This window comes from Staurois parvus, unplaced genomic scaffold, assembly GCF_062004578.1.
Source record: "Staurois parvus isolate SC_StPar_1 unplaced genomic scaffold, SC_StPar_1.0 ptg002767l, whole genome shotgun sequence".
NCBI classification, from domain to species: domain Eukaryota; kingdom Metazoa; phylum Chordata; class Amphibia; order Anura; family Ranidae; genus Staurois; species Staurois parvus.
The window spans coordinates 72,281-99,208 of NW_028320563.1; the positions used below are offsets into that span (position 1 = coordinate 72,281).

General features: G+C 47.6%; 1 protein-coding gene across 1 annotated transcript in view; it reads right to left on the reverse strand.

The window, feature by feature from the left end:
- The window catches only part of LOC149429157 (adhesion G protein-coupled receptor B1-like), a gene marked incomplete at its 3' end in the record, with an annotated part of 89,154 nt that extends 69,449 nt beyond the window's left edge, over nt 1–19,705 (reverse strand). The window contains exons 1-2 of the mRNA XM_089666667.1: nt 19,574–19,705; nt 19,243–19,369 (exon numbers count right to left, since the gene is read on the reverse strand). Of these exons, the coding sequence (XP_089522793.1) occupies nt 19,243–19,245 (3 nt within the window). The remainder of the gene's footprint in view (nt 1–19,242; nt 19,370–19,573) is intronic.
- Nucleotides 19,706–26,928: the final 7,223 nt, after the last annotated feature.

Below are 26,928 nucleotides of genomic sequence, written 5' to 3' on the forward strand. Positions count from 1 at the left end.
GACATCAGACTGTTTCTGGATCTTCACTTCTTATAGCCTACCCTGATCTAGAACTGTTTCTGGATTTTCATTTCTTACTGTCTACCCTGACCTTGAACTGTTTCTGGATCTTCGCTTCTTATAGCCTACCCTGACCTTGAACTGTTTCTGGATCTTCACTTCTTATAGCCTACCCTGACCTCAAACTGTTTCTGGATTTTTCACTTCTTATTGCCTACCCTGACCTTTGACTGTTTTAAGATTTACATTTGTCATTCCCTACTCTGACCTCAAACTGTTTCTGGATTTACACTTCTTACTGCCTACCCTGACCTTGGACTATTTCAGATTTACACTTCCCTGTTGCCTATCCTTGATGTCGGACGGTTTCTGGATTCATAATGTTCTGCTGCCCGTCCTGATTTCAGAGTATCTCTAAAGAACACTAACCATTCACCGCCTGCTTTGGCCCCGCCTCCCGCCACATACCCTGGAAGGTCTCAGGTACCTACACTCGGCCCCTTGCACCATCAGTCCAGACACTGTAGCACGGTGTACCAAGACCTGGAGGTGATCCCTGGTAGGCCTGCATGCCCTGTGGCCGGGGTGGGCAACTGTGGCCCTCCAGCTGTTGTGCAGCTACAAGTCCCATCATGCCTCTGTCTCCGGGAATCATGCTTGTAACGGTCAGTCTTGCAATGCCTCATGGGACACAACAGCTGGAAGGCCACCATTTGCCCACCTCTGTCCTAAAGGGAAACTGGGGCAGCTAAAAGCTGAGGCAACATTTGCTGCACTTGTTACAGTTTAGACTTCCGGTACTGGGGTGATTGTCACAGTCCCCGCCCCTGGCCCCGCCCCCATGGGCTGGGAAGGCCGGCCCTTCTCTATTTGTCCCGGTGACTACAGCCAATGAAACATAAAGTGTTGGGATTTTCCTTCACTTTGGAGAGATTTTCTCCCACTTCCCGTCTACCGAACAAAAAATGTCCCCAAATAGGAGACGTCCAATGAGATCTGATGGGTGTTGAACCCTTTCCCTGCTCCATCCCAAACCGAAAAGCAAGGACTCCGGCCATTCTTGGTGCGTCCCATGCGTCGCCGTGTCTCCCCGCAGGGACTCGCAATCCCGATTCTTAGCCAGAAATAGGGACTCATCCGCACGCCGGCGCCATCGCGGTTCTAGATGTTGCCCGAGTTTCATCTCGTTATTCCCCGGAGTAATCTGCGCAGATTCCGCGCTCATCCTCACATCATTGGAGTAGAAGGCGCCCCCCCCCGCTGCGTCTGATTGATGATTCGTGGCGCTCTGCGCACTTCCTCGCGCGCTCCTTTTTATATCCCCCGTGTGGGGAGGAAGATGCGCGGCTCGAGGTAGCCGGGGATGTGACAAGAAAAGGGGTTACGTGAGGTGATTAATGCGGCCGGGGGAGGGGGGCGCTAATGAACATACAACCAAAATGAAGTGCAGAGAAGAACGCGGACGCAGGAAGGGAAGTGCAGAGAAGGACGCGGACGCAGGAAGGGGGGTGCAGAGAAGGACGCAGGAAGGGAAGTGCAGAGAAGGACGCGGACGCAGGAAGGGGAGCGCAGAGAAGGACGCGGACGCAGGAAGGGGAGCGCAGAGAAGGACGCGGACGCAGGAAGGGGAGCGCAGAGAAGGACGCGGACGCAGGAAGGGGAGCGCAGAGAAGGACGCGGACGCAGGAAGGGGAGCGCAGAGAAGAACGCGGACGCAGGAAGGGGAGCGCAGAGAAGAACGCGGACGCAGGAAGGGGGGTGCAGAGAAGGATGCAGGAAGGGGAGCGCAGAGAAGAACGCGGACGCAGGAAGGGGAGCGCAGAGAAGAACGCGGACGCAGGAAGGGGAGTGCAGAGAAGAATGCGGACGCAGGAAGGGGAGTGCAGAGAAGGACGCAGGAAGGGGAGTGCAGAGAAGGACGCGGACGCAGGAAGGGGAGCGCAGAGAAGGATGCGGACGCAGGAAGGGGAGCACAGAGAAGAACGCGGACGCAGGAAGGGGAGCGCAGAGAAGGATGCGGACGCAGGAAGGGGAGCGCAGAGAAGAACGCGGACGCAGGGAGGGGAGCGCAGAGAAGAACGCGGACGCAGGAAGCGGAGTGCGGGAGAACACAGATTCCGGGATGTGAAATATTACTGCAGAGAAAAGTCATCCCTGAAGGCCCATCCTAGGAACACTGTCCCCAGGTCTGAGGGAATATCTCTGCAGGTTCTGAGCCAGCATGGAATGGTAGAAGAACGAACCTAAAGGGGATCGATCAGCCAAGACCAAAGGGGGAGACACTGCTCACCTCCCTCTTCCATAACATCTTGGTTCAGGGTCTGTGGCTCAGCTGACAGATGGATGGATGGATGGATGGATGGAGAGATGGATGGATGGAGGAAGGGATGGAGAGATGGATGGATGGATGGATAGAGAGATGGGTGGATGGAGAGATGGATGGATGGATGGAGAGATGGATGGATGAATGGAGAGATGGATGGATGGATAGAGAGATAGATGGATGGAGAGATGGATGGATGGATGGATGGATGGATGGATAGAGAAATGGAAGGATGGATAGATGGATGGAGAGATGGATGGATGGAGAGATGGATGGATGGATAGATGGATGGATGGATGGATGGATAGAGAGATGGATGGATGGATAGAGAGATGGATGGATGGATGAATGGATAGAGAGATGGATGGATGAATGGAGGGATGGATGGATAGATGGATAGAGAGATGGATAGAGAGATGGATGAATGGATGGATAGATAGCGCCTATGACCTTTAATGGCCTCCCTGTCTTAAGCAGGCTATACTTGGGTCGAATTCCAAATGATTTTTTGATCGAAAATGTGGTTCATTCTGTAATGCGATGGTGCCACCAATGATTTCGAAAAATTGGTCGTTTTTCAGGAATTTTCGAATGACCCATGTATGGCCTCCCAGTCCAGAGGACACAGAGGACGCATGGCACAGGCAGCTCTGATCTGTCTTTGTATGGAGTGGATGGAGGAACCAGCCCGGCACTGCATGGCTTTGGTGGTGGTACCAGCCGGGGCCACATACAGGGAGCTGATTGCGGTTGTATATGGATGACTGATTGTGGGAACAGATGGATCGCCGGCTGTATGTGCTGACAGGGCAAAACTGTGTGCCAGACCTATCAAGAATGTTCATACGAAAAGTCGTTCTAAACAGTAAGAAGTTCACACGGGTGGCAAAAGGGCAGTAAAAACATTGGTGAAAGAATGGGTCGCTCTCAGGAGCTCAGCGACTCCAAGCGTGGTCCCGTGATAGGTGGCCACCTGGACAATAAGTCCATCAGTGACATTTCCTGGCTACTAAATATTCCACGCTCAACTGTTAGTGGGATTATAACAAAGTGGAAGCTACTGGGAACAACAACCACTCAGCCACCAAGTGGTAGGCCACGTCACATGACAGGGCGGGGTCAGCGCATGCTGAAGCGCACAGTGCGCAGAAGTCGCCAACTGTCTGCAGAGTCAATAGCTAAAGACCTCCAAACTTGGTGTGGCCTTCAGATGAGCCCAACAACAGTGCGTAGAGAGCTTCATGGAATGGGTTTCCATGGCCGAGCAGCTGCATCCAAGCCTTCCATCACCAAGTGCAATGCAAAACGTCGGATGCCGTGGTGTAAAGCACGCCGCTACTGGACTCTAGGGCAGGGGAGACGTGTTCTCTGGAGTGACCAATCACGCTTCTCTGTCTGGCAATCTGATGGACGTGTCTGGGTTTGGCGGTGGCCAGGAGAACGGTACTTGCCTGACTGCACTGTGCCAAGTGTAAAGTTTAGTGGAGGGGTTATATGATGTGGGGGTGTTTTTCCCTTCACTGGAACCCCCTAGTTCCAGTGAAGGGAACTCTTAAGTCGACATTTTGGACAATTTCATGCTCCCAGCTTTGTTGGAGGAGTTTGGGGATGGCCCCTTCCTGTACCAACATGACTGCCCCCCCAGTGCACAAAGCCAGGTCCATAAAGACATGGAGGAGCCAGTTTGGGGTGGAGGAACTTGACTGGTCTGCACAGAGTCCTGACCTCAACCCCATAGAACACGTTTTCAATGTCCACCTACAAGATAACATGGAGGCTGCTCGGGTGTGTTCACATTGCCTTAGCCATATTTCTTCGCTTCACGGTGCAACAAATTCAACTTGGCATATCACGTTTTTCAGACATTTGCCAAACTTGCCCATTGAAGTCAATGGACCTTATCGTAACCACATGCCAACCTCTTGGCACACTGTTGTGGTGCGTTGTTGGTATTGGAAGGCCAAACCCCCCCCCCCAGGCATTTAGAAGATGGCAATATCGCCTCCTGAACACCTGCAAACCACCACTCAACCGCCTCTGGAAAGACATCCACCATGGATCACCTTCAGGGGCAGACTGACAACTCATGGGGCCCCCGGGCAATAGAAAATCATGGGGCCCCTGTGTCCTTGCCCACACTCAAATCACACCCAAAAAAACCTATGAAAGGTACCAGTGGCATCTCATGGGGCCCCCTACTGACCCTGGGCCCTTGGGCAGTGCCCGAGTGCCTAAATGGTCAGTCCGCCCCTGATCACCTTCTAGACGGGCAGTAAACTCAATGGCCATACGCAAGAGGTCCACCAATCTCCCAACAATTCATATGCTTGCATAAGACGGCAGGAGACCACATGAGATAAAACCTCCAACTACAGGAAATGCACAAACATACAGCTGACAATTCAGGATGAATGAATCTGATAGGGGTTCGGCTTGCAAATTTCACTTGAAGCTCAAAGTTCCCGAAATTTGTTGCAAACCCCTTTGGAGTCCACAAGGGGAAAATTTCAGTATTCAAATCTTTGAAAGACTCTACCGTTCCTCAAAAAACTTCTACTGATCTTTGAAAGACTCTACCGTTCCTCAAAAACATTCTACTTATCTTTGAAAGACTCTACCGTTCCTCAAAAACATTCTACTGATCTTTGAAAGACTTTACCGTTCCTCAAAAAAATTAATCTGATCTTTGAAAGACTACCATTCCTCAAAAATATTGTACTGAACACTGACATCACCGAGAATGCAGCCTATCCATTCACTAGAGAGCAGTGACATCACCGAGAATGCAGCCTATCCATTCACTAGAGAGCAGTGACATCACCGAGAATGCAGCCTATCCATTCACTAGAGAGCAGTGACATCACTGAGAATGCAGCCTATCCATTCACTAGAGAGCAGTGACATCACCGAGAATGCAGCCTATCCATTCACTAGCAAGAGGTGACATCACCGAGAATGCAGCCTATCCATTCACTAGAGAGTGGTGACATCACCGAGAATGCAGCCTATCCATTCACTAGAGAGTGGTGACATCACTGAGAATGCAACCTATCCGTTCACTAGAGAGTGGTGACATCACTGAGAATGCAGCCTATCCATTCACTAGAGAGTGGTGACATCACTGAGAATGCAGCCTATCCATTCACTAGAGAGCGGTGACATCACCGAGAATGCAGCCTATCCATTCACTAGAGAGCAGTGACATCACCGAGAATGCAGCCTATCCATTCACTAGAGAGCAGTGACATCACCGAGAATGCAGCCTATCCATTCACTAGAGAGCAGTGACCTCACCGAGAATGCAGCCTATCCATTCACTAGAGAGCGATGACATCACCGAGAATGCAGCCTATCCGTTCACTAGAGAGCAGTGACATCACCGAGAATGCAGCCTATCCATTCACTAGAGAGCGGTGACATCACCGAGAATGCAGCCTATCCATTCACTAGAGAGCGATGACATCACTGAGAATGCAACCTATCCGTTCACTAGAGAGCGATGACATCACTGAGAATGCAGCCTATCCATTCACTAGAGAGCGGTGACATCACTGAGAATGCGGCCTATCCATTCATAAAAATACATAAATCAATAATAACAAACAAATCTAAACCCTTTAAATCGAGATTCCACCAAAGCTGAGGCCACATGGAGGCTTTCAAAGACAACATGAAAAAAAGTACCGTCCATAATGGCGAACTTTTACAGTAAAGAATTCTTCCGCTTCTACAGACAATTGTCACCCGAGACGTATGAGAAGTCTAGTTTGTATCTCACTACTACAGGAAGAACTACAACAAACAAAGCCGGAGCCAAGCCGGAGCCAAGTCGGAGCCAAGGTTGTAGTACATCATCCATTGTGTGATCCTGCTGAGTACATCGCTGAGGACAAACATCTCCTCCTCACCGAATAAATGACGGCGTGCGACGCTCCGGGAAGTGTTCCGGGAAGTGCTCCGGCCTATTCAAGCACTCTTCTGGAGGAGAAGCTTGATTTTTATGAAAGCTCTAAAGGCCTCTTATCTCCTTTTCTTTACCATGTGATAGTTACAGGAGCTGAAATGAGAATTGTTCTGAACCGACTTCCCTCCTTTACTGTTTACAAACGAATAAAAAAAAAAGGAAACAATAAATATAAAAATAACATGAAAAAAAAATGGACCTGCAGCCACCACCCATCACAGATCCCATCACCTCATACTGGGGACATCATACAGAGAATCCAGATACTAGAGGCCTGAGGAGAGTGATGACAAAGCAGCCTATCCAATCACTAGAGAGCGATGACATCACTGAGACTGCAGCCTATCCATTCACTAGAGAGCGATGACATCACTGAGAATGCAGCCTATCCAATCACTAGAGAGCGATGACATCACTGAGAATGCAGCCTATCCAATCACTAGAGAGCGATGACATCACTGAGACTGCAGCCTATCCATTCACTAGAGAGCGGTGACATCACTGAGAATGCAGCCTATCCAATCACTAGAGAGTGATGACATCACTGAGAATGCAGCCTATCCAATCACTAGAGAGCGGTGACATCACTGAGAATGCAGCCTATCCAATCACTAGAGAGCGGTGACATCACTGAGAATGCAGCCTATCCAATCACTAGAGAGCGATGACATCACTGAGAATGCAGCCTATCCAATCACTAGAGAGCGATGACATCACTGAGAATGCAGCCTATCCAATCACTAGAGAGCAATGACATCACTGAGAATGCAGCCTATCCATCCACTAGAGAGTGGTGACATCACTGAGAATGGAGCCTATCCATCAACTAGAGAGCGATGACATCACTGAGAATGCAGCCTATCCATTCACTAGAGAGCAATGACATCACCGAGAATGCAGCCTATCCAATCACTAGAGAGCAATGACATCACCGAGAATGCAGCCTATCCATTCACTAGAGAGCGGTGACATCACTGAGAATGCAGCCTATCCAAACACTAGAGAGCGGTGACATCACTGAGAATGCAGCCTATCCATTCACTAGAGAGCGGTGACATCACCGAGAATGCAGCCTATCCATTCACTAGAGAGCGGTGACATCACCGAGAATGCAGCCTATCCATTCACTAGAGAGCGATGACATCACCGAGAATGCAGCCTATCCATTCACTAGAGAGCGATGACATCACCGAGAATGCAGCCTATCCATTCACTAGAGAGCGATGACATCACCGAGAATGCAGCCTATCCGTTCACTAGAGAGCGGTGACATCACCGAGAATGCAGCCTATCCGTTCACTAGAGAGCGGTGACATCACCGAGAATTCAGCCTATCCATTCACTAGAGAGCGATGACATCACCGAGAATGCAGCCTATCCAATCACTAGAGAGGGTAACATCACCGAGAATGCAGCCTATCCATGCACTAGAGAGCGATGACATCACTGAGAATGTAGCCTATCCAATCACTAGAGAGCAATGACATCACTGAGAATGCAGCCTATCCATCCACTAGAGAGCGGTGACATCACTGAGAATGGAGCCTATCCATCAACTAGAGAGCGATGACATCACTGAGAATGCAGCCTATCCATTCACTAGAGAGCTGTGACATTACTGAGATTGCAGCCTATCCGTTCACTAGAGAGCGGTGACATCACTGAGATTGCAGCCTATCCAATCACTAGAGAGCGGTGACATCACTGAGAATGCAGCCTATCCATTCACTAGAGAGTGATGACATCACTGAGAATGCAGCTTATCCAATCACTAGAGAGCAATGACATCACTGAGGATGCAGCCTATCCATTCACTAGAGAGCGGTGACATCACTGAGGATGCAGCCTATCCATTCACTAGAGAGTGGTGACATCACCGAGAATGCAGCCTATTCATTCACTAGAGAGCGGTGACATCACAGAGAATGCAGCCTATCCGTTCACTAGAGAGCGATGACATCACTGAGAATGCAGCCTAACCATTCACTAGAGAGTGGTGACATTACCAAGAATGCAGCCTATCCGTTCACTAGAGAGCGATGACATCACTGAGAATGCAGCCTATCCATTCACTAGAGAGCGGTGACATCACTGACAATGCAACCTATCCATTCACTAGAGAGCGGTGACATCACTGACAATGCAACCTATCCATTCACTAGAGAGCGATGACATCACTGAGAATGCAGCCTATTCATTCAGTACAATGTCCTCAGCAATATGTATTGGGTTTCCTCCCCCTCTATCCACTCTGCGGGCAGATTTTCTCTTTGCTCCTCCCACTTCTTCTTCGGCCCGGGTCCCAGCCAATGTCCATGTCCCTGGTCTGGTAGGTGAGGATCAGAACCAAAGAAGGACACTTACTGAGCTCAGCGTGGGACGACTTTGATCATCTATGGCCCATTTGTGAGGTCAGGTGCTGATGTTGGATGAGAAGATCTGGCTCAGCATCACAGTTCCAATTTTTCCCAAAGGTGTTCAGTAGGGTTGAGGTCAGGGCTCTGTACAGGACACTCCAGTCCCTCCACAACAAACTGGTCAAACCATGTCTTTATGGAGTTGGACATCTCATTCCAAAAAAAAACAATTGCCATTATTATGGAGTTCCCCCATGGCCATTAATATAGCGTGGGGGCTAAAACATCCTCCACTCTTCTGAGAAAGATCTTGGCCCATTTGTGAGGTCAGGTGCTGATGTTGGGTAGGATTACCTGGCTCAAAGTTGGCATTTCAGTTTATCCCAAAAGTGCTCGGTAGGGTTGAGGTCAGGGCTCTGTACAGGACACTCGAGTCCCTCCACACCAAACTGGTCATCCATGTCTTTATGGAGCTGGCTTTGTACATGGGGGACAGTCATGGTGGAACTGAAAAGAGTCTTCTCCAAACTGCTACCTCGAGCTGGAAGATCACAATTGTCTACAATGTCTTTGTATGATGGAGTATTACCGGGACCCTTCATTGGAGACACCTGAACTCAGTCATTGGGGGATCCACATACACAGTACATGTGATGGTAAGGTGTCCGCCATATTGTGCAATAGTAGTATTGGTGGTAGTAGGTCAGTTTTCATCTGGACTGAGGATACTTGGATGAGCATTAAAACATATTCATTGCAGGAGACATCTAGTTGAACGTGACTGAGTACTACTAGATATGCCATGACCCGGATAAATGTGAATCTTCAAAGATATAAGATGTTCATCCAATCCACGGAACATTTGTAAATTTGTAGGTCTTCCCTGACATCCCTTGGTAGAACTTCCTTGGCCCCAGTCCACTGGCCTGCTATATTTTCCTGGGACAATTGTTATTTTTTTTTGATGGAGTGCTCCTTGTCCCTCTCTATGAGAATAAGCGTGCATGAGGATGACCCTCTCAGTAAAAGCGAAACTTTCAGTCATTTTGCAAATCTTCACAAGACATTTTCTGAAATCTCGCAGTAGACAGCAACAGTATTGTTTCTCTACCTCACCTCGCCCCTTCAGTCTCCTCCTCACCTCGCCCCTTCAGTCTCCTCCTCACCTCGCCCCTTCAGTCTCCTCCTCACCTCGCCCCTTCAGTCTCCTCCTCACCTCGCCCCTTCAGTCTCCTCCTCACCTCGCCCTTCAGTCTCCTCCTCACCTCGCCCCTTCAGTCTCCTCCTCACCTTGCCCCTTCAGTCTCCTCCTCACCTTGCCCCTTCAGTCTCCTCTTCACCTCGCCCCTTCAGTCTCCTCCTCACCTCCCCCTTCAGTCTTCTCCTCACCTCGCCTCTTCAGTCTTGTCCTCACCTTGCCCCTTCAGTCGCCTCCTCACCTCACCCCTTCAGTCGCCTCCTCAACTCGCCCCTTCAGTCTCCTCTTCACCTCGCCCCTTCAGTCTCCTCCTCACCTCCCCCTTCAGTCTTCTCCTCACCTCGCCTCTTCAGTCTTCTCCTCACCTCGCCCCTTCAGTCGCCTCCTCACCTCACCCCTTCAGTCTCCTCCTCACCTCGCGCCTTCAGTCTCCTCCTCACCTTGCCCCTTCAGTCTCCTCCACACCTCCCCCTTCAGTCTCCTCCTCACCTCGCTTCTTCAGTCTCCTCCTCACCTCTCCCTTTCAGTCTCCTCCTCACCTCTCCCCTTCAGTCTCCTCCTCACCTCCCCCTTCAGTCTCCTCCTCACCTCGCCCCTTCAGTCTCCTCCTCACCTCACCCCTTCAGTCTCCTCCTCACCTCTCCCCTTCAGTCTCCTCCTCCCCTCACCCCTTCAGTCTCCTCTCGCATTACTAGCCTACTAAGTGAAATATCGGCATGGATGTCACTCTACTTCCTCAAACTCAATCTTTCCAAATCGGAGCTCATACTATTCCCCCCAGCCCGTGCCCCTCCCCTGACTTCGCCATCAAGACCAATAATACAACCATCAGTCCCTCTCCTCATGCCAGGGTACGAGGTGTAATCCTAGACTCCCATCTGTCCTTCCAGCCCCAAATCCAATCACTGTCCAAATCTTGTAGACTTCACCTCCGCAACACCTCCAACCTCCGCAACACCTCCAACCTCCGCAACATCTCCAAACTCCGCAACATTTCCAACCTCCGCAACACCTCCAACCTCCGCAACATCTCCAACCTTCGCAACATCTCCAACCTTCGCAACATCTCCAACCTTCGCAACATCTCCAACCTCCGCAACATCTCCAACCTCCGCAACATCTCCAACCTCCGCAACATCTCCAATCTCCCCAACATCTCCAACCTCCGCAACATCTCCAATCTCCCCAACATCTCCAACCTCCCCAACACCTCCAACCTCTGCAACATTTCCATCCTCTGCAACACCTTCAACCTCCGCAACACCTCCAACCTCCGCCACATCTCCAACCTCCCCAACACCTCCAACCTCCGCAACACCTCCAACCTCTGAAACACCTTCAGCCTCCACCACATCTCCAACCTCCACAACATCTCCAACCTCCGCAACATCTCCAGGATATGGCCGTTCTTAACCTCAGAAACCACTAAGCAACTTATTCCCTCCCTGGTTATATCTCGCCTTGACTATTGTAACTCCCTCCTCACTGGCTGACCTCATCACAGGCTATCCCCTCTTCAGTCTATCATGAATGCTGCTGCCAGACTCATCCCCCTTACTAACCGTTCCGTATCTGCCATCCCTCTCTGCCAATCCCTCCACTGGACTCCACTCAGTGTCCTCCACCCCCCTCTGCCAATCCCTCCACTGGCCTCCATTCAGTGTCCTCCACCCCTCTCTGCCAATCCCTCTACTTGCCTCCATTCAGTGTCCTCCACCCCTCTCTGCCAATCCTTCCACTGGCCTCCACTCAGTCTCCTCTACCCCTCTCTGCCAATCCCTCTATTGGCCTCCATTCAGTGTCCTCCACCCCTCTCTGCCAATCCCTCTACTGACCTCCACTCAGTGTCCTCCATCCCTTTCTGCCAATCCCTTCACTGGCCTCCGCTCAGTGTCCTCCACCCCTCTCTGCCAATCCCTCTACTTGCCTCCATTCAGTGTCCTCCACCCCTCTCTGCCAATCCTTCCACTGGCCTCCACTCAGTCTCCTCTACCCCTCTCTGCCAATCCCTCTATTGGCCTCCATTCAGTGTCCTCCACCCCTCTCTGCCAATCCCTCTACTGACCTCCACTCAGTGTCCTCCATCCCTTTCTGCCAATCCCTTCACTGGCCTCCGCTCAGTGTCCTCCACCCCTCTCTGCCAATCCCTCCATTGACTTCCCATTGCCCAACGGATAAAATTCAAAACATTAACAATCACATATAAAGCCATTTATAACTCCGCCCCAAATTACATCACCAATCTTGTCTCCAAATATCACTCAAACCCTACTCTCCACTCCTCGTACGACCTCCTGCTCTCTAGCTCCCTTGTCTCCTCCTCCCATGCTCGTCTCCAAGACTTCTCCAGAGCTTCCCCCATCCTCTGGAACTCTTTACCCCAATCTATCAGACTATCTCCTACTCTGCTCACTTTCAGGCGATCTCTGAAAACCGATCTCTTCAGGGAAGCCTATCCTGCCCTCAGCTAATACTGGAATCTTCTACTCTTCCAACCAGTCCATCCCCCACAGTTATTACCTTTTGTACCACTAGCCCCTCCCTCCTAGATTGTAAGCTCCAAGGATCAGGCCCTCCTATCCCTCTTGTATTGAACTGTATTGTTGCTGTATTGTCTCCCGTTATATTGTACAGCGCTGAGCAAACTGTTGGCGCCATAAATCCTGTATAATAATAATAATAATAATAATAAAATTATCATTAAAAAAAGTCCTTCAGCCACAGTCAGTGCCTTGGCCTATGCTGAGGTGATAAAGTCTGGGATGTCTATGGAGGAACGCTTGATACAAAAGTTCATCTCACTTGAAGGACTTTTTGAAACATTTAATGGTTAAGCCTGGCTGAATTTTCGGGAGGCTTTCCTCCTGAAACCCTTTGGGAGCATCTAATGCTTTTAACCATTAAATGCTTCAAAAAGTCCTTTACGTGAAATTAACTTTTGTACCAGGCACTCCTCTGTACACATCCATGAATGTACCATCTGGTGAGCACTTCTTTGGTAGCTATCAGAGAGGTAGCAGCCTAGGACCAGAACAGGGTCCAGCCACACTAAACTTTCATTACATATCTGCTTCTTTGAAGGAAAAAAGCACCTTATGGTAGATCCACCAGAACCAATTTACACATTTATGGGTCCAGAGCTATCATGCACGCATTAGGCTGAGAAGATGTCAACAATTTGCTGCAGGCAGTAGTTGGCATTTCCTCGGCCTCCCCTTCTACAGTGATCACACTGCAACATTGTAACTTTGTAGCAGCTCACAAGCAGTGATGAGCTTGGGTTCAGTCCAAACCCAAGTTCATCCGAACCTAGAAGGTAGCTGTCAGTTCTGGCCAATCAGCCACAGGTGGGGCATTACTTGCTCTGTAGCTGATGTACACAGAAGGGTGTAGATGCTCATGAAATCATTATTGAATACAGTACATGACCATATGAGGTCAATGACCTTGACCTAATATAGGCACATGGCCATATTAGGTCAGTAATGTCATGGCATCCCTTTGTATACATGCAGCTGAGGGATGGGATACTCATGACATCATTGACCTAATGTGGGTACATGGCCAGGTTAGGTCAATCACATTGACCTAATAAGGGCACCTAGCCAGATTAGGGCAAGCTCCTTGATCTAATTTAGACATGTGACCACAATAGGTCAATAACCTGATGTTGAGAGGTGAGGAATCTTCCACCAGCAACTCATTCATCCATCAATGACAGCTAACTTCTGGGCATGGATCAGTTTTGTTTGGACCAAACCCAAGCTCATCCCTAGTCACAAGGTGAGAGGCCACAGTGTGCACTTCATTTTATAAATGGGTCTACCTAAGGTGAATCTGTACCATGACCATGCACGTTAAAGGAACAGGTCCACTTTATTGCAGACCTCTAGAAACACATAGGCATACCTTCCTTTCAATGTCAATCCATGGTAAGCAAAAGAAAGCCTGCAAAAGCTACACGTTGCTGGAGTCATGGCCTACAGAAAGCTATGGATTCCACTATGACCCCACAGTGTTGTCACACGGGGGTTAATCGCATGTTCCACCATACCTGGGAGTACTGAGTATTTCCTTTGTCTCCAGACGCTGAACAGACCGACCGGAGTGCGAAGTGTACTCTAGGAACGAGCCAAGTACAGGTGGACTTATTTAGAGGCCATAACTGACATGAAAGCCTCCGAGTGCTTTGTTGGAGAACCTGTCAGTGCCGCACCAATTATTCAATAAAGACGTTAACAGCAGCCAACCAGCAAGAAGCAAATCAAGTCGTCCAACGCTCAACGTGCTTAACCAACCTTGCAGGTCCAGGACGACCTCCTTTACACTCTCTACGCAAGAACTGCAAGTCCCAGCAGGCCGGTTGCCGCTGTCTGGGACCTTCAGTTCCTCAGCAGTAAAGTGTCTTCCCCAAAACCTGGCGGTTTTTAATAGACACCACTCCAGTTAAGTATACTGCATCTTTAAACTCAAGTGCAGATGTTGTTTCCATGGCAACAGAGGAACCAACTATATTAGTGCATCTAATAATAGCTAGGCTTCATTTGAAAAGTGTTTCTCTTTGTGCCACCAAGGTGTGTTTACCTAGAAGATGTCAATTGCCGGGCAAAACCTCCGACCCTTCGTGCTGGTAACAGCTGAATTTTTTATTAGGAAGGGGGAGATCGAGTGCCCCCCCCCACCCCCACACTTTATTTTTTTCCCACACACCACAGATGTTCGAATTCCACACAAAGAAGTATAAACTGTTTATTTCAGAAGCCAGCCGCCCAGGCCGCGCGTTCAACATTGCGAGGAAAACACGTCCTGCATAGCAAAAAAGCCTCCAGTGAAACTATTTACAGTGACCTGCTGATACGAGGACCATAAAACAAAAGCTGAACACACACAAGAGCATCTTCACTCAAAAAAAAAAAAAATTATTACACGTGTCTCTCTGCAGAGTACCAATCCTGGACGCCAGATTCTCCAGGCCGCCTCCCAGGCTTTGGCTTGGCGTCAAGACAAAAACACCTTTTGACCAACAAAGTCCAGCTTTGCAGACCTGTTGACAGCATCAAAAAACCTTTTTTTATGGTGACACCTGTCAATGTTTTCCAAGCGTGGTGACCACTCAAGAGGTCACCAATGATGATGGCTCAAATAAGTGCAACATTTTGGATAATTATGAAAGTCACCACTCCTCAAACCAGAGGACTCAGTGAATTAGAGTGAAGTGACCAAAAATTGGCAGTGGACCAAAATGTACCCAATTATTTTCACCCCTGTAAATGGTGGCTTCTCCTTAAACCAGAAATTCTGAAGGACCCTCTGCACACTGGTATATTCTCCTTAAACCAGAGGCTGCAGCGGGCTAGATAAAATTTGACCCCAAAAAATTTGCAGCGGACTAAAATGTACAAACATTTTGCACCCCATTAAATTGTGGCCACTCCTCAAACCACAGGCTGTAGAGGGCTAGAGAAAAGTAACTAAAACATTGGCAGTGGACCAAAATTTACCCAACATTTGCACCCCAGTAAATGGTGACCACTCCTCAAGCGAGAGGCTGAAGCAGGCTAGAGATAAGTGACCAAATATTGGAGGTGGACCAAAATTTATCCATTTGCACCCCAGTAAATGGTGACCGCTCCTCGAACCAGAGGCTGTGGCAGGATAGATATAATTGGCAGAAAATTGGCTTTCTACAAAATTTACCAAAATTTTGCACTCCAATAAATGGTGGCCTCTTCTCATACCAGAGGGTGCAGAGGGCTAGAGATAAGTGACTGAAAATTAGCTGTGGATCAAAAATTTACTAACATTTTTCCCCTCAGTAAATGATGACCACTCCTCAAGCGAGAGGCTGAAGCAGACTAGAGTTAAGTGACCAAATATTGGAGGTGGACCAAAATTGAGCCAAATTTCACACCCCAGTAAATGGTAGCCATTCCTAAAACCAGAGGCTGCCGCTGGCTAGAGACAAGTGTCAAAAAAGTGGCTTTGGTCCAACATTTAGCAATATTTTGTACCCCAGTAAATGGTGACCACTCCTCAAGCCTGAGATAATTCACCAAAAATTGGCTGCGGACCAAACTTTACCAAAATGTTGTACCCCAAACCAGAGACCGTGGCAGGACAGAGATAATTTACAAAAAATGGCTTTGAATAACATTTACCAAAATTTTGCCCCCCCCTCAATAAATGGTGGCCTCTACTCAAAACCAGAGGTCGCAGAGGGCTAAGGCTGAGTGATCAAAACTTGCCTTTAAACAAAATTTACCTACCCAAATTGTGCACCCCAGTAAATGGTGGCCTCTGCTCAAACGAGAGACCGCAGAAGGCTAAGGTTAAGTAACCAAAACTTGCTTTTGAACAAAATTTACCAAAATTTTGCACCCCAGTAAATGGTGGCCTCTCCTGAAACCAGAGACCGCAGAAGGCTAAGTTTAAGTAGCTAAAACTTTCCTTTGGACAAAAATGTACCCAAATTTCACACCCCAGTAAATGGTGGCCTCTGATCAAACCACAGACCACAGAAGGCTAAGGTTAAGCAACCAAAACTTACTTTTGGACAAAAATATACCCAAATTTTGCACCCCAGTAATTGGTGGCCTCTCCTCAAACCAGAGACAAGACCACAGAAGGCTAAGGTTAAGTGACCAATTCTTGCTTTTGGGCAAAAAGATTTACCCAAATTTTGCACCCAGTGAATAGTGGCCTCTCCTCAAACCAGAGGGCACAGAGGGCTAAGGTTAAGTGACAAAAACATGCCTTTTGACAAAATTTACAAACCCCAGTAAATGGTGACCTCTCCTCAAATCAGAGGCCACAGACAGCTAAGGTTAAGTGACTAAAGCTTGCTTTTGGACAAAATTTAAAAACATATCGCACCTCAGTAAACAGTGGCCTCTGATCAAACCAGAGACCTCAGAAGGCTAAGGCTGAGTGGCCAAAACTTGCTTCTAGACAAAAAATGACCAGAAAATAACCCCAGTAAATGGTGGCCTCTCCTAAAACCAGAAGCCTCAGAGAGCTAAGGTTGAGTGTCCAAAACTTGCCTATACCAAACATTTACCCAAATTTCACACCCCAGTAAATAGTGGCTTATTAGGAATAGGACATTTCCTGTTTCTCAAACCAGAGAGCACAGAGGGCTAAGGTTAAATGATAAAAACGTGCCTTTGGACAAAATTTACCAAAATTCACACCCCAGTAAATGGTGGCCTCTCCTCAGACCAGAGACTGCAGAAGGCTAAGGTTAAGTGGCCAAAACTTGCATTTGGACAAACATTTACCCAAATTTCGCCCCCCAGTAAATAGTGGCTCATTAGGAATTGGACATTTCCTGTTTCTCAAACCAGAGGGCACAGAGGGCTAAGGTTAAGTGACAAAAACGTGCCTTTGGACAAAATTTACCAAAATTTTACACCCCAGTGAATGGCGGCCTCTCCGCAAACCAGAGGCCTCAGAGAGCTAAGGTTAAAAATCCAAAACTTGCCTATACCAAAAATTTACCCAAATGTTGCACCCCGGTAAATGGTGGCCTCTCCTCAAATCAGAGACCGCAGAAGGCTAGGGTTAAGTGGCCAAATGTGCCTTTGGACAAAAATTATCAAAATTTCACACCCCAGTAAATGGTGGCCTCTCCTCAAATCAGAGGCCGCAGAGAGCTAAGGTTAAGTAACTAAAGCTTGCTTTTGGACAACATTTTAAAAAATATTGCACCCCAGTAAATGGCGGCCTCTCCACAAACCAGAGGCCTCAGAGAGCTAAGGTTAAAAATCCAAAACTTGCCTATACCAAAAATTTACCCAAATTTCGCACCCCAGTAAATGGTGGCCTCTCCTCAAACCAGAGACCACAGAAGGCTAAGGTTAAGTGAACAAAACTTGCTTTTGGACAAACATTTACCCAAACTTTGCACCCCAGTAAATAGTGGCTCATTAGGAATTGGACACTTCCTATTTCTCAAACCAGAGTGCGCAGAGGGCTAAGGTTAAGTGACAAAAATGTGCCTTTGGACAAAATTTACCAAAATTTCACACCCCAGTAAATGGTGGCCTCTCCTCAAACCAGAGGCCTCAGAGAGCTAAGGTTAAGTAACTAAAGCTTGCTTTTGGAAAACATTTGAAAAAATATTGCACCCCACTAAATGGTGGCCTATCCACAAACCAGAAGCCTCAGAGAGCTAAGGTTAAAAATCCAAAACTTGCCTATACCAAAAATTTACCCAAATGTTGCACCCCAGTAAATGGTGGCCTCTCCTCAAACCAGAGACCGCAGAAGGCTAAGGTTAAGTGAACAAAACTTGCTTTTGGACAAACATTTGCCCAAATTTTGCACCCCAGTAAATAGTGGCTCATTAGGAATTGGACACTTCCTGTTTCTCAAACCAGAGTGCGCAGAGGGCTAAGGTTAAGTGAGAAAATGTGCCTTTGGACAAAATTTACCAAAATTTCACACCCCAGTAAATGGTGGCCTCTCCTCAAATCAGAGGCCGCAGATGGCTAAGGTTAAGTGACCAAAACTTGCTTTTGGACAAAAAATTTACCCAAATTTCGCTCCCCAGTAAATAGTGGCTCATTAGGAATCGGACATTTTGTGATTCTCGTGTCAATGAATTATTTGCAACAAATCGACACACACAAAAAAAAAAAATCACAAGAACAGAAAAGAGAGACGCAAAGCGTAAAATGATACAATGCAACAAATCCTTACGTAAGGCTCCTCCACGCCATAATGCATTAAGCTTTACTACGCTATAGTATATATAAAAACACACAAAAACAAACCGCGGCAGCAACAAATCCATTTCAGTTGCAACATCAACACACAGAAAGGAGGAGGAGAGACTGGGGGGGGGGGGGGATCACGCTGGTTTCATACGGCATATTTTTATGTCTAAGTTTTTCAGCGCACACTGGGTTTTTTTTTTTTCTTTTACAAAAGACTGAACACCCACACAAATACACACAACCTTTCACCTCCTGCCTGTGCGCAGATTACTGAGCAGCGTCAAAGTCAGCCCCGCGTTTTGCTTGTTTGCCGCTCCTGATCAATGTTTTCCCGGTGGTCGCGGAGCAATGTGACCAACAGAGCCTACAGAGGCGCAGGGGGGGTGACAATGGGAAGTGGAGGGGATACAATGTATCAATGTGATAATTGACACACATTCTAAAAGGACAGGGCCGTTAACTCTTTCACAGCTGGAGGTGAAAGAGAAAAAAAAAAAGGGGGGGGGGGTTGGTTTGGTGTTGGTGGTGCAGCATCGCCGCCGAGTCTAAAAGGTCTGACCCCGATGCAAGGTTAAACACTGAACGGCACGGCGGGGGCATACTTAAAAAAAAAAAATGGAAAGCATTTTTTTTTTTGGCGTTTCTTTTTGTCTCTTTTTTTTTCAGGAGGGAGAGAGACTTACCATGTCTGAACTGAGCTGGGATAAAATGGCGAAGCTGGATAAGCGATCACACAGGCATTTAGTATGAAATGGATCCACGGGGATGGTGCGGCAGCCTTTGAAGGACCAGGAGCCCAGATTAGAGGATCTACAAGGGGGGAGAGAGAGAGAAAAAGAGACAAAACGGAAGAGATTGTAGCACCAACAATGATAAATAATCAAGGGATGGGCGAGCGCGGGGAGCATCAACATAATCTGCGGCTATATATAGCAGCACGCGGGGGGCGAGGAGAGGGAGAACAACATACAATGAGGGACATAGAAGTGTAAATACAACAAAGACATGACATACCGGATTGTTATGGATGCGATTGGGGGGGCGCTTCACATGGAAGGATAGAGATATAGCAGAGAGGAGGGAGGATGGAGGGGATGGGGGGGGGAGGGGGGGGTCATGGGTTTGCACTGGAGTGATGGGAGCCGGGACGCGGGAAGGGGGGCGATATAATGAATGAAATGTGACGGAAGGGTGTTAAAGGGGGGGGGGGTAGCTTGGGGAAAAAGGGGGGTTTCCAAAATCTGAATGGGGGGGTGGGAGGAAAATGGACGCATGCAAATTGATCAGGTTGGCCTTAATGGTGATGTCTGGACGGAGCTAGATGTGCAGGGAGGGCAGCTGGAGAGGAGGAAGGGGGGAGCTACAAATGACAGTCGGAAGAGAGAAAGAGAGAGAGAAAGAGAGAGAGAAGGAGAGAGAGAGAGAGAGGGGGAGAGAGGGGGGGAAGAGAGAGAGAGAGAGAAGGAGGGAGAGAGGGAGAGAGAAGGAGGGAGAGAGGGAGAGAGAGAGAAGAGAGAGAGAAGGAGAGAGGGAGAGAGAAGGAGGGAGAGAGGGAGAGAGAGAGAAGAGAGAGAGAAGGAGAGAGGGAGAGAGAGGGAGAGAAGAGAGAGAGAGAAGAGAAAGAGAGAGAGAAGAGAGAGAGAGAAGGAGAGAAGGAGAGAGGGGGAGAGAGAGAGAAGGAGAGAGGGGGGGAGAGAGAAGGAGAGAGAGGGGAGAGAGAGAGAGAAGGAGAGAGAGGGGAGAGAGAGAGAGAAGGAGAGAGAGGGGGAGAGAGGGGAGAGAGAGGAGGAGAGAGAGGGGGGAGCATGAGAGGGGGGAGAGAAAGAGAGAGGGGGGAGAGGAGAGAGGGAGAGGGGGGGGGGAGAGGGAGAGAGAGAGAAGGAGAGAGGGGGAGGGGGAGGGAGAGAGAGAGAGAGGGAGAGAGGGGGAGGGGTAAGAGAGACAGAGGGAGAGAGGGGCTAAGGGGGGAGAGAGAGAAGGAGAGAGAGAGAAAGGGGGGGGTAAGAGAGACAGAGAGAGAGGGGAGGAGAGATACGGAGGGGGAGAGAGAGAAGGAGAGAGGGGGGGAGAGAGGGGGGAGAGGGAAGAGAGAGGGAGGGAAGAGAGAGGGGGGAAGGGAGAGAGAGGGAAGGGAGAGAAAGAGGGAGGGGGAGGAAGAGAGAGGGGGAGAGAGAGGGGGAGGGAGAGAAGAGAGGGGGAGGAGAGAATGGGGAGGGAGAGAGAGAGAGAGGTGGGGGGGGGGGAGAGGGGGGAGAGAGAGGGGGAGGGGAAGAGAGAGAGAGAGGGGGGGAGATGTGGAGAGTGAGAGAAGAGAGGGGGATAAGGGGGAGGAAGAGGAGAGATAGAGAGAGAGGGAGAGAGGGGGAGAGAGGAGAGAGAGAGGGGGAGAGGAGAGAGAGAGGGGAGAGAGGAGAGAGAGAGGGGGGAGATAGAGGAGGGAGAGAGATAGAAGGGGGGAGAGAGAGAGAGAGAGAGCAAGAGGGGGAGAGAGGGGGAGAGGGGGGAAGAGAGATAGAGGGGGAGGGGAGGAAGAGAGAGAGGGAGAAAGAGGGGGGGGAGAGAGGGGGGAAGAGCGAGGTGGAGGGGGAGAGAGGTGGAGGGGGAGAGAGGAGAGGGGGGAGAGGGGAGGGGGGAGAGATGGGGGAGAGGAGAGAGAGGGGGGAGAGAGGAGAGAGAGAGGGGGGAGAGAGGAGAAGGAGAGGGGGGAGGGAGAGGGGGAGGGAGAGGGGGGGAGAGGAGAGAGAGAGAGAGAGAGAGAGAGAGGAGAGAGAGGGGGGGGAGAGGGGGGAGGAGGGAGGAGAAGGGGGGGGGGGGGAGTTTGAGATGCTGAGTGGGGGAGGGGAGATCGGATTATGGTGAACATCAGTGAATTTACTGACAGGCAATAATAATAACAATCTGCTGCTACAATAGTACAATGTAAAGTGCTGACAACAGATGATTAGTTTGCTGACATTTGTAGGAATTGTTCTGTGATTGGAATAATAATAATAATAATAATAATCATGTAAATCATCAGAACAGACAGTTGGTCTCACGTTGCCGTGTATTCTGTATGTCACTATTAGGCTCCATGTACTGCAGATGATAAACTGACATTCAGGAGCTTTTCTGCGTTTTTCAGCAGCCCTGAACCCTCCCCAATGTTCCCCTCCGCGCCCATCATGTACACATCGTCCTTTACAGGCAGTGGAGTTTACAGACTTTTTTTGAACGCAGAAAACTTGTGTTCAGTAGATTTTATCAGCATTTCAAACGCCAAACGCTTGTAAACGCGGCTAACCGCGGTATGCAAATTAAGCTAAACTGACGTTTTTTAACCTGCGTTTTCCAGCAGTCGGTTTCCATCGTTCAGAAGAGTTTTCCAAACATCCCGCGTACTCGGCGCCGGACTATCATTTATATTATTCCGCAAACTATCCTGTATAACATTATCAATGTACTCACCACAAAACACACAACGCACAACGCACAACACGCGTCATCATCGTAAACAAAAATACACATCATTATTGTTATATAATATACAGTATATTATACAAATATATTATTATTGATTGAATAATAATTTGAAAGTTTTCTATGGCCAACTCAGAAAAAGTTACGTGGTAATTATGCCATTATATAATTAATAATATTTATTTTCAATAATAATAATGATATTTACCAGTGTAACTTATAGTAATTGAAAACATAATAACAATAATAATAATAATAGTAATAATAAAAAATACCAGTAAATATTATTATTATTTAAATAAAAAGTTTTATATATTACTTCTATTATTATTATTACGTTTTCAATGACAACAATGATTTTGAGAGAAGTTACTGGTATATATTATTATTACTATTATTATTATTATTATTGTTATTAATAATAATACTAATAATATATTTTGGAATAATCCTATGGCTATGATGAACTTGAAAACAATTTCAAGCAAATATCATTATTACTTAAGCAAAATTTGTATTATTATTATAATTATTCAGATTTTGTAATAATAATATTTGCTGGTAATGTTTTGAGATTCATCCTGGCCATAGAATTATTCTAAAACACAATGACAGAAATACTATAATTTACTGGTATTTTTTCAGGTTCGTGTAATTATAGAATTATTGAAAAATGTATAATTAAAAAAAAAATAACAACAATAATATTTACAGATATAATTTCTTTTATCATTATAGTCAGTAAAAACTTTGGAATAACAATAACAACAACCACAGCAATAATAATAATACAAAATTAATATTTACTAGTAATTTTTTTCAGGTTCAAAGAATTATTATATTATAGAATTATGATGTAAAATATATAAAAATAATAATAATTACCAGTGTAACTTATTTCAACAATAACAATAACACAAATTTTTTGAATAATAATATTTACTAGACATTTTTTTTGGTTCATAGAATTATTATATAAAAAATATATTATAATAAATAATAATAATAATGTTATTAGTATAAAGTTTTCAGTGACTATAGTGATTGTGAAAGAAGTTACACTGCTAATATATTACAATAAATAATAATAATAATAATAATGATAATAATATTTACTAGTTGTTTTTTTCAGGTTCATAGAATTATTATATTATAGAATTATTATATAAAAATATATTATAATAAATAATATTACTATTATTAGTATAAAGTTTTCAGTGACTTAAATGATTCTAAAAGAAGTTACACTGCTAATATATTATTATTATTTATTATAATATATTTTTTATATAATAATTCTATGCACCTGAAAAAAACGACTAGTAAATATTATTATTATCATTATTAATCATTGATTGTATTGTTATGTCTGTATTGAATATCCCAATAAATTTTGTCATTTCCAGGAACCCCTGTGAGTAACCAATGGCGGCTCGTCATTTCCAGGAACCGCTGCGAGTGACCAATGGCGGCTCGTCATTTCCAGGAACCGCTGCGAGTGACCAATGGCGGCCCGTCATTTCCAGGAACCGCTGCGAGTAACCAATGGCGGCTCATTATTTCCAGGAACCGCTGCGAGTAACCAATGGCGGCTCATTATTTCCAGGAACCGCTGCGAGTAACCAATGGCGGCTCATTATTTCCAGGAACCGCTGCGAGTAACCAATGGCGGCTCGTCATTTCCAGGAACCGCTGCGAGTAACCAATGGCGGCTCGTCATTTCCAGGAACCGCTGTGAGTAACCAACGGCGGCTCGTCATTTCCAGGAACCGCTGCGAGTAACCAATGGCGGCTCGTCATTTCCAGGAACCGCTGCGAGTAACCAATGGCGGCTCGTCATTTCCAGGAAACGCTGCGAGTGACCAATGGCGGCTCATTATTTCCAGGAACCGCTGTGAGTAACCAGTGGCGCCTCATCATTTCCAGGAACCGCTGCGAGTAACCAGTGGCGGCTCGTCATTTCCAGGAACCGCTGTGAGTAACCAACGGCGGCTCGTCATTTCCAGGAACCGCTGTGAGTAACCAACGGCAGCTCATCATTTCCAGGAACCGCTGCGAGTAACCAACGGCGGCTCGTCATTTCCAGGAACCGCTGCGAGTAACCAACGGCGGCTCGTCATTTCCAGGAACCGCTGCAAGTAACCAATGGCGGCTCATTATTTCCAGGAACCGCTGCGAGTAACCAATGGCGGCTCGTCATTTCCAGGAACCGCTGCGAGTAACCAATGGCGGCTCATCATTTCCAAGAACCGCTGCGAGTAACCAATGGTGGCTCGTCATTTCCAGGTACCGCTGCGAGTACCCAATGGCGGGTCGTCATTTCCAGGAACCGCTGCGAGTAACCAATGGCGGCCCATCATTTCCAGGAACCGCTGCGAGTAACCAATGGCGGCTCATTATTTCCAGGAACCGCTGCGAGTAACCAATGGCGGCTCGTCATTTTCAGGAACCGCTGCGAGTAACCAATGGCGGCTCATCATTTCCAGGAACCGCTGCGAGTAACCAATGGCGGCCCGTCATTTCCAGGAACCGCTGCGAGTAACCAATGGCGGCTCATCATTTCCAGGAACCGCTGCGAGTAACCAATGGCGGCTTGTCATTTCCAGGAACCGCTGCGAGTAACCAATGGTGGCTCGTCATTTCCAGGAACCGCTGCAAGTAACCAATGGCGGCTCATCATTTCCAAGAACCGCTGCGAGTACCCAATGGCGGTTCGTCATTTCCAGGAACCGCTGCCAGTAACCAATGGCAGTTCGTCATTTCTGAGTCATAAACAAAGCCATGTCACTGCTTCCTAGCTTTCATGGTGCAGGCAGGGTGAGAGAGCCCTCAAATGACTAATGACCCTACTGCAAACTGTAACATTTGTTTATAAATAAAGCCATGTTGTCACCATCTCAGCCCCGTCCTGATGATTGTGTGATCCTACTGATAACTACCACAGATCCCTAGAGCTAGTGCTAACAAACAATTGTTTATAAACAAAGCCATGTCACTGCTTCCTAGCTTTAAAGGTGGAAGTGGTGTGAACAAGCCGCAGAGACCCCTGACCCCAGTGCTAACAACAGTAACCCCATTCCTAGTACTAACTGTGGCAATGTTTACAAACAAAGCCATGTCACTGCTTCCTAGCTTTTACAAGTGCAGGTGGTGTGAACGAGCCGCAGAGACCCCTAACCCCAGTGCTAACTACAACAGTAACCCCATTCCCGGTACTATCTGTGACAATGTTTATAAACAAAGCCATGTTGCGGCATCCTAGCTTTTACAAGTGCAGGTGGTGTGAACGAGCCCTTAAAGGAACCCTAAATCAAGCGCTAACCATAACAGTAACCCCGCCCCCAGTGCCAAGGGTAACAATCGCTTATAGATAAAGCCGCGTTGTCACCAACTCAGCGCTGTCCTGGTGAATGCATGACTTTATTTATAAACAAAGTCATGTTACTGCGTCCTGAGTTTACCAGTGCAGGTAGTGTGAAGCCTGACCTTAGTTCTAACTACCACCACTGGCACCTATGTGAGCGGTCAGTGGATGGTGACAACGGGCAATAGGAAGGAACAAATTTTGGTGGTTTATTTATAAAAACAAGATTCACACAACTTTCACCCAAAATTCAAACATTTTTAGACTTGAATCTAGGAACTATAAGACCTTTTCTAATGACAGTGCGCAAAAAGACCGCATTGTACCGCCCTGTAGGGATCCACGCATCTCACACGTAGGGCAGCCCATTCATTTCAAAGGACTGTAATAGGCACAAGAAATGCAGAAAGAAGCTCCTGAGGCACCATGCGGCACATCCATGTGTTTTCCGCACTTTGCGTGTAGGGAAGCCCATTAATTTCCATAGAAAATGCGCAAAAGAAGTCCCTGAGACCCCATTGGCACCATGCAGCGTCTGTGTGTTTTCCGCATGTTGCGTTTAGGGAAGCCCATTCATTTCCATAAGAAATGTGCAAAATAAATTCTTGAGGCACCATGCAGCACTTCCATGTGTTTTCCACCTGTCATTTGTAGGGATGCCCATTCATTTCCATAGAAAATGCGCAAACGAAGTCCTTGAGGCTCCGTTGGCACCATCCAGCATTTCAGTGTGTTTTCTACGCATTGTGTGTAAGGAAGCCCATTCATTTCCATAGGAAATGCGCAAAAGAGGACCCTGAGGCTCCAATCAAACCATGCAGCATTTCCGTGTGTTTTATGCAAGTTGTGGGTAGGGAATCCCATTTAATTCCATAGGAAATGTGCAAAAGAAGTCCTTGTGGCACCATGCAGCACTTCCGTGTGTTTTCTGCGTATTGAGTGTGGGGAAGCCCACTCATTTCCATAGGAAATGCGCAAAAGAGGTCCCTGCAGCTCAGTGCACACTGTGCAGCATTTCCATGCAGGGCAGCCCAGTCATTTCAATAGGAATGAAAAAAAACAGGTCCCTGGCTCATGCAAAACTGCACATCACCATGCATCTTTGCGCACGTGCAAACATGCACGTTAGAGGAGGTGCGTGTGTGTGTTTTTGGCATTAAGGATTAATGGCACTGCTGTGCATCTGCTGAAGGGCAGCGCGTCTCTGTGCATGTCGGGAAAATGTGTGATTTTGTACGCGTCCCCGCCATGCGCAAGTGTGAACGTAGCCTGAGGGGGTTGTCACGGCGCAGTGCGGTTGGCTTACTGGTCAGTCCAGTCCTGCTGTCCCCGTCCGGCCCTGTCCTGGATCTCATACAAAGTCCCTATACACCTTCAGAGAGATGTTCGCCGTTTGGATGAGGAGACGGAACTCATCGCTGTATATTTTTTTAATGAAGGATGATTCACCTGGAATCTGCAGCCACCCACAGAAAGTGGCAGAACCCCCTATGCAGGTGACAATGGCGTGGGAGCAATGCGCAAAGCGGATGGAAAAAGACGGCGA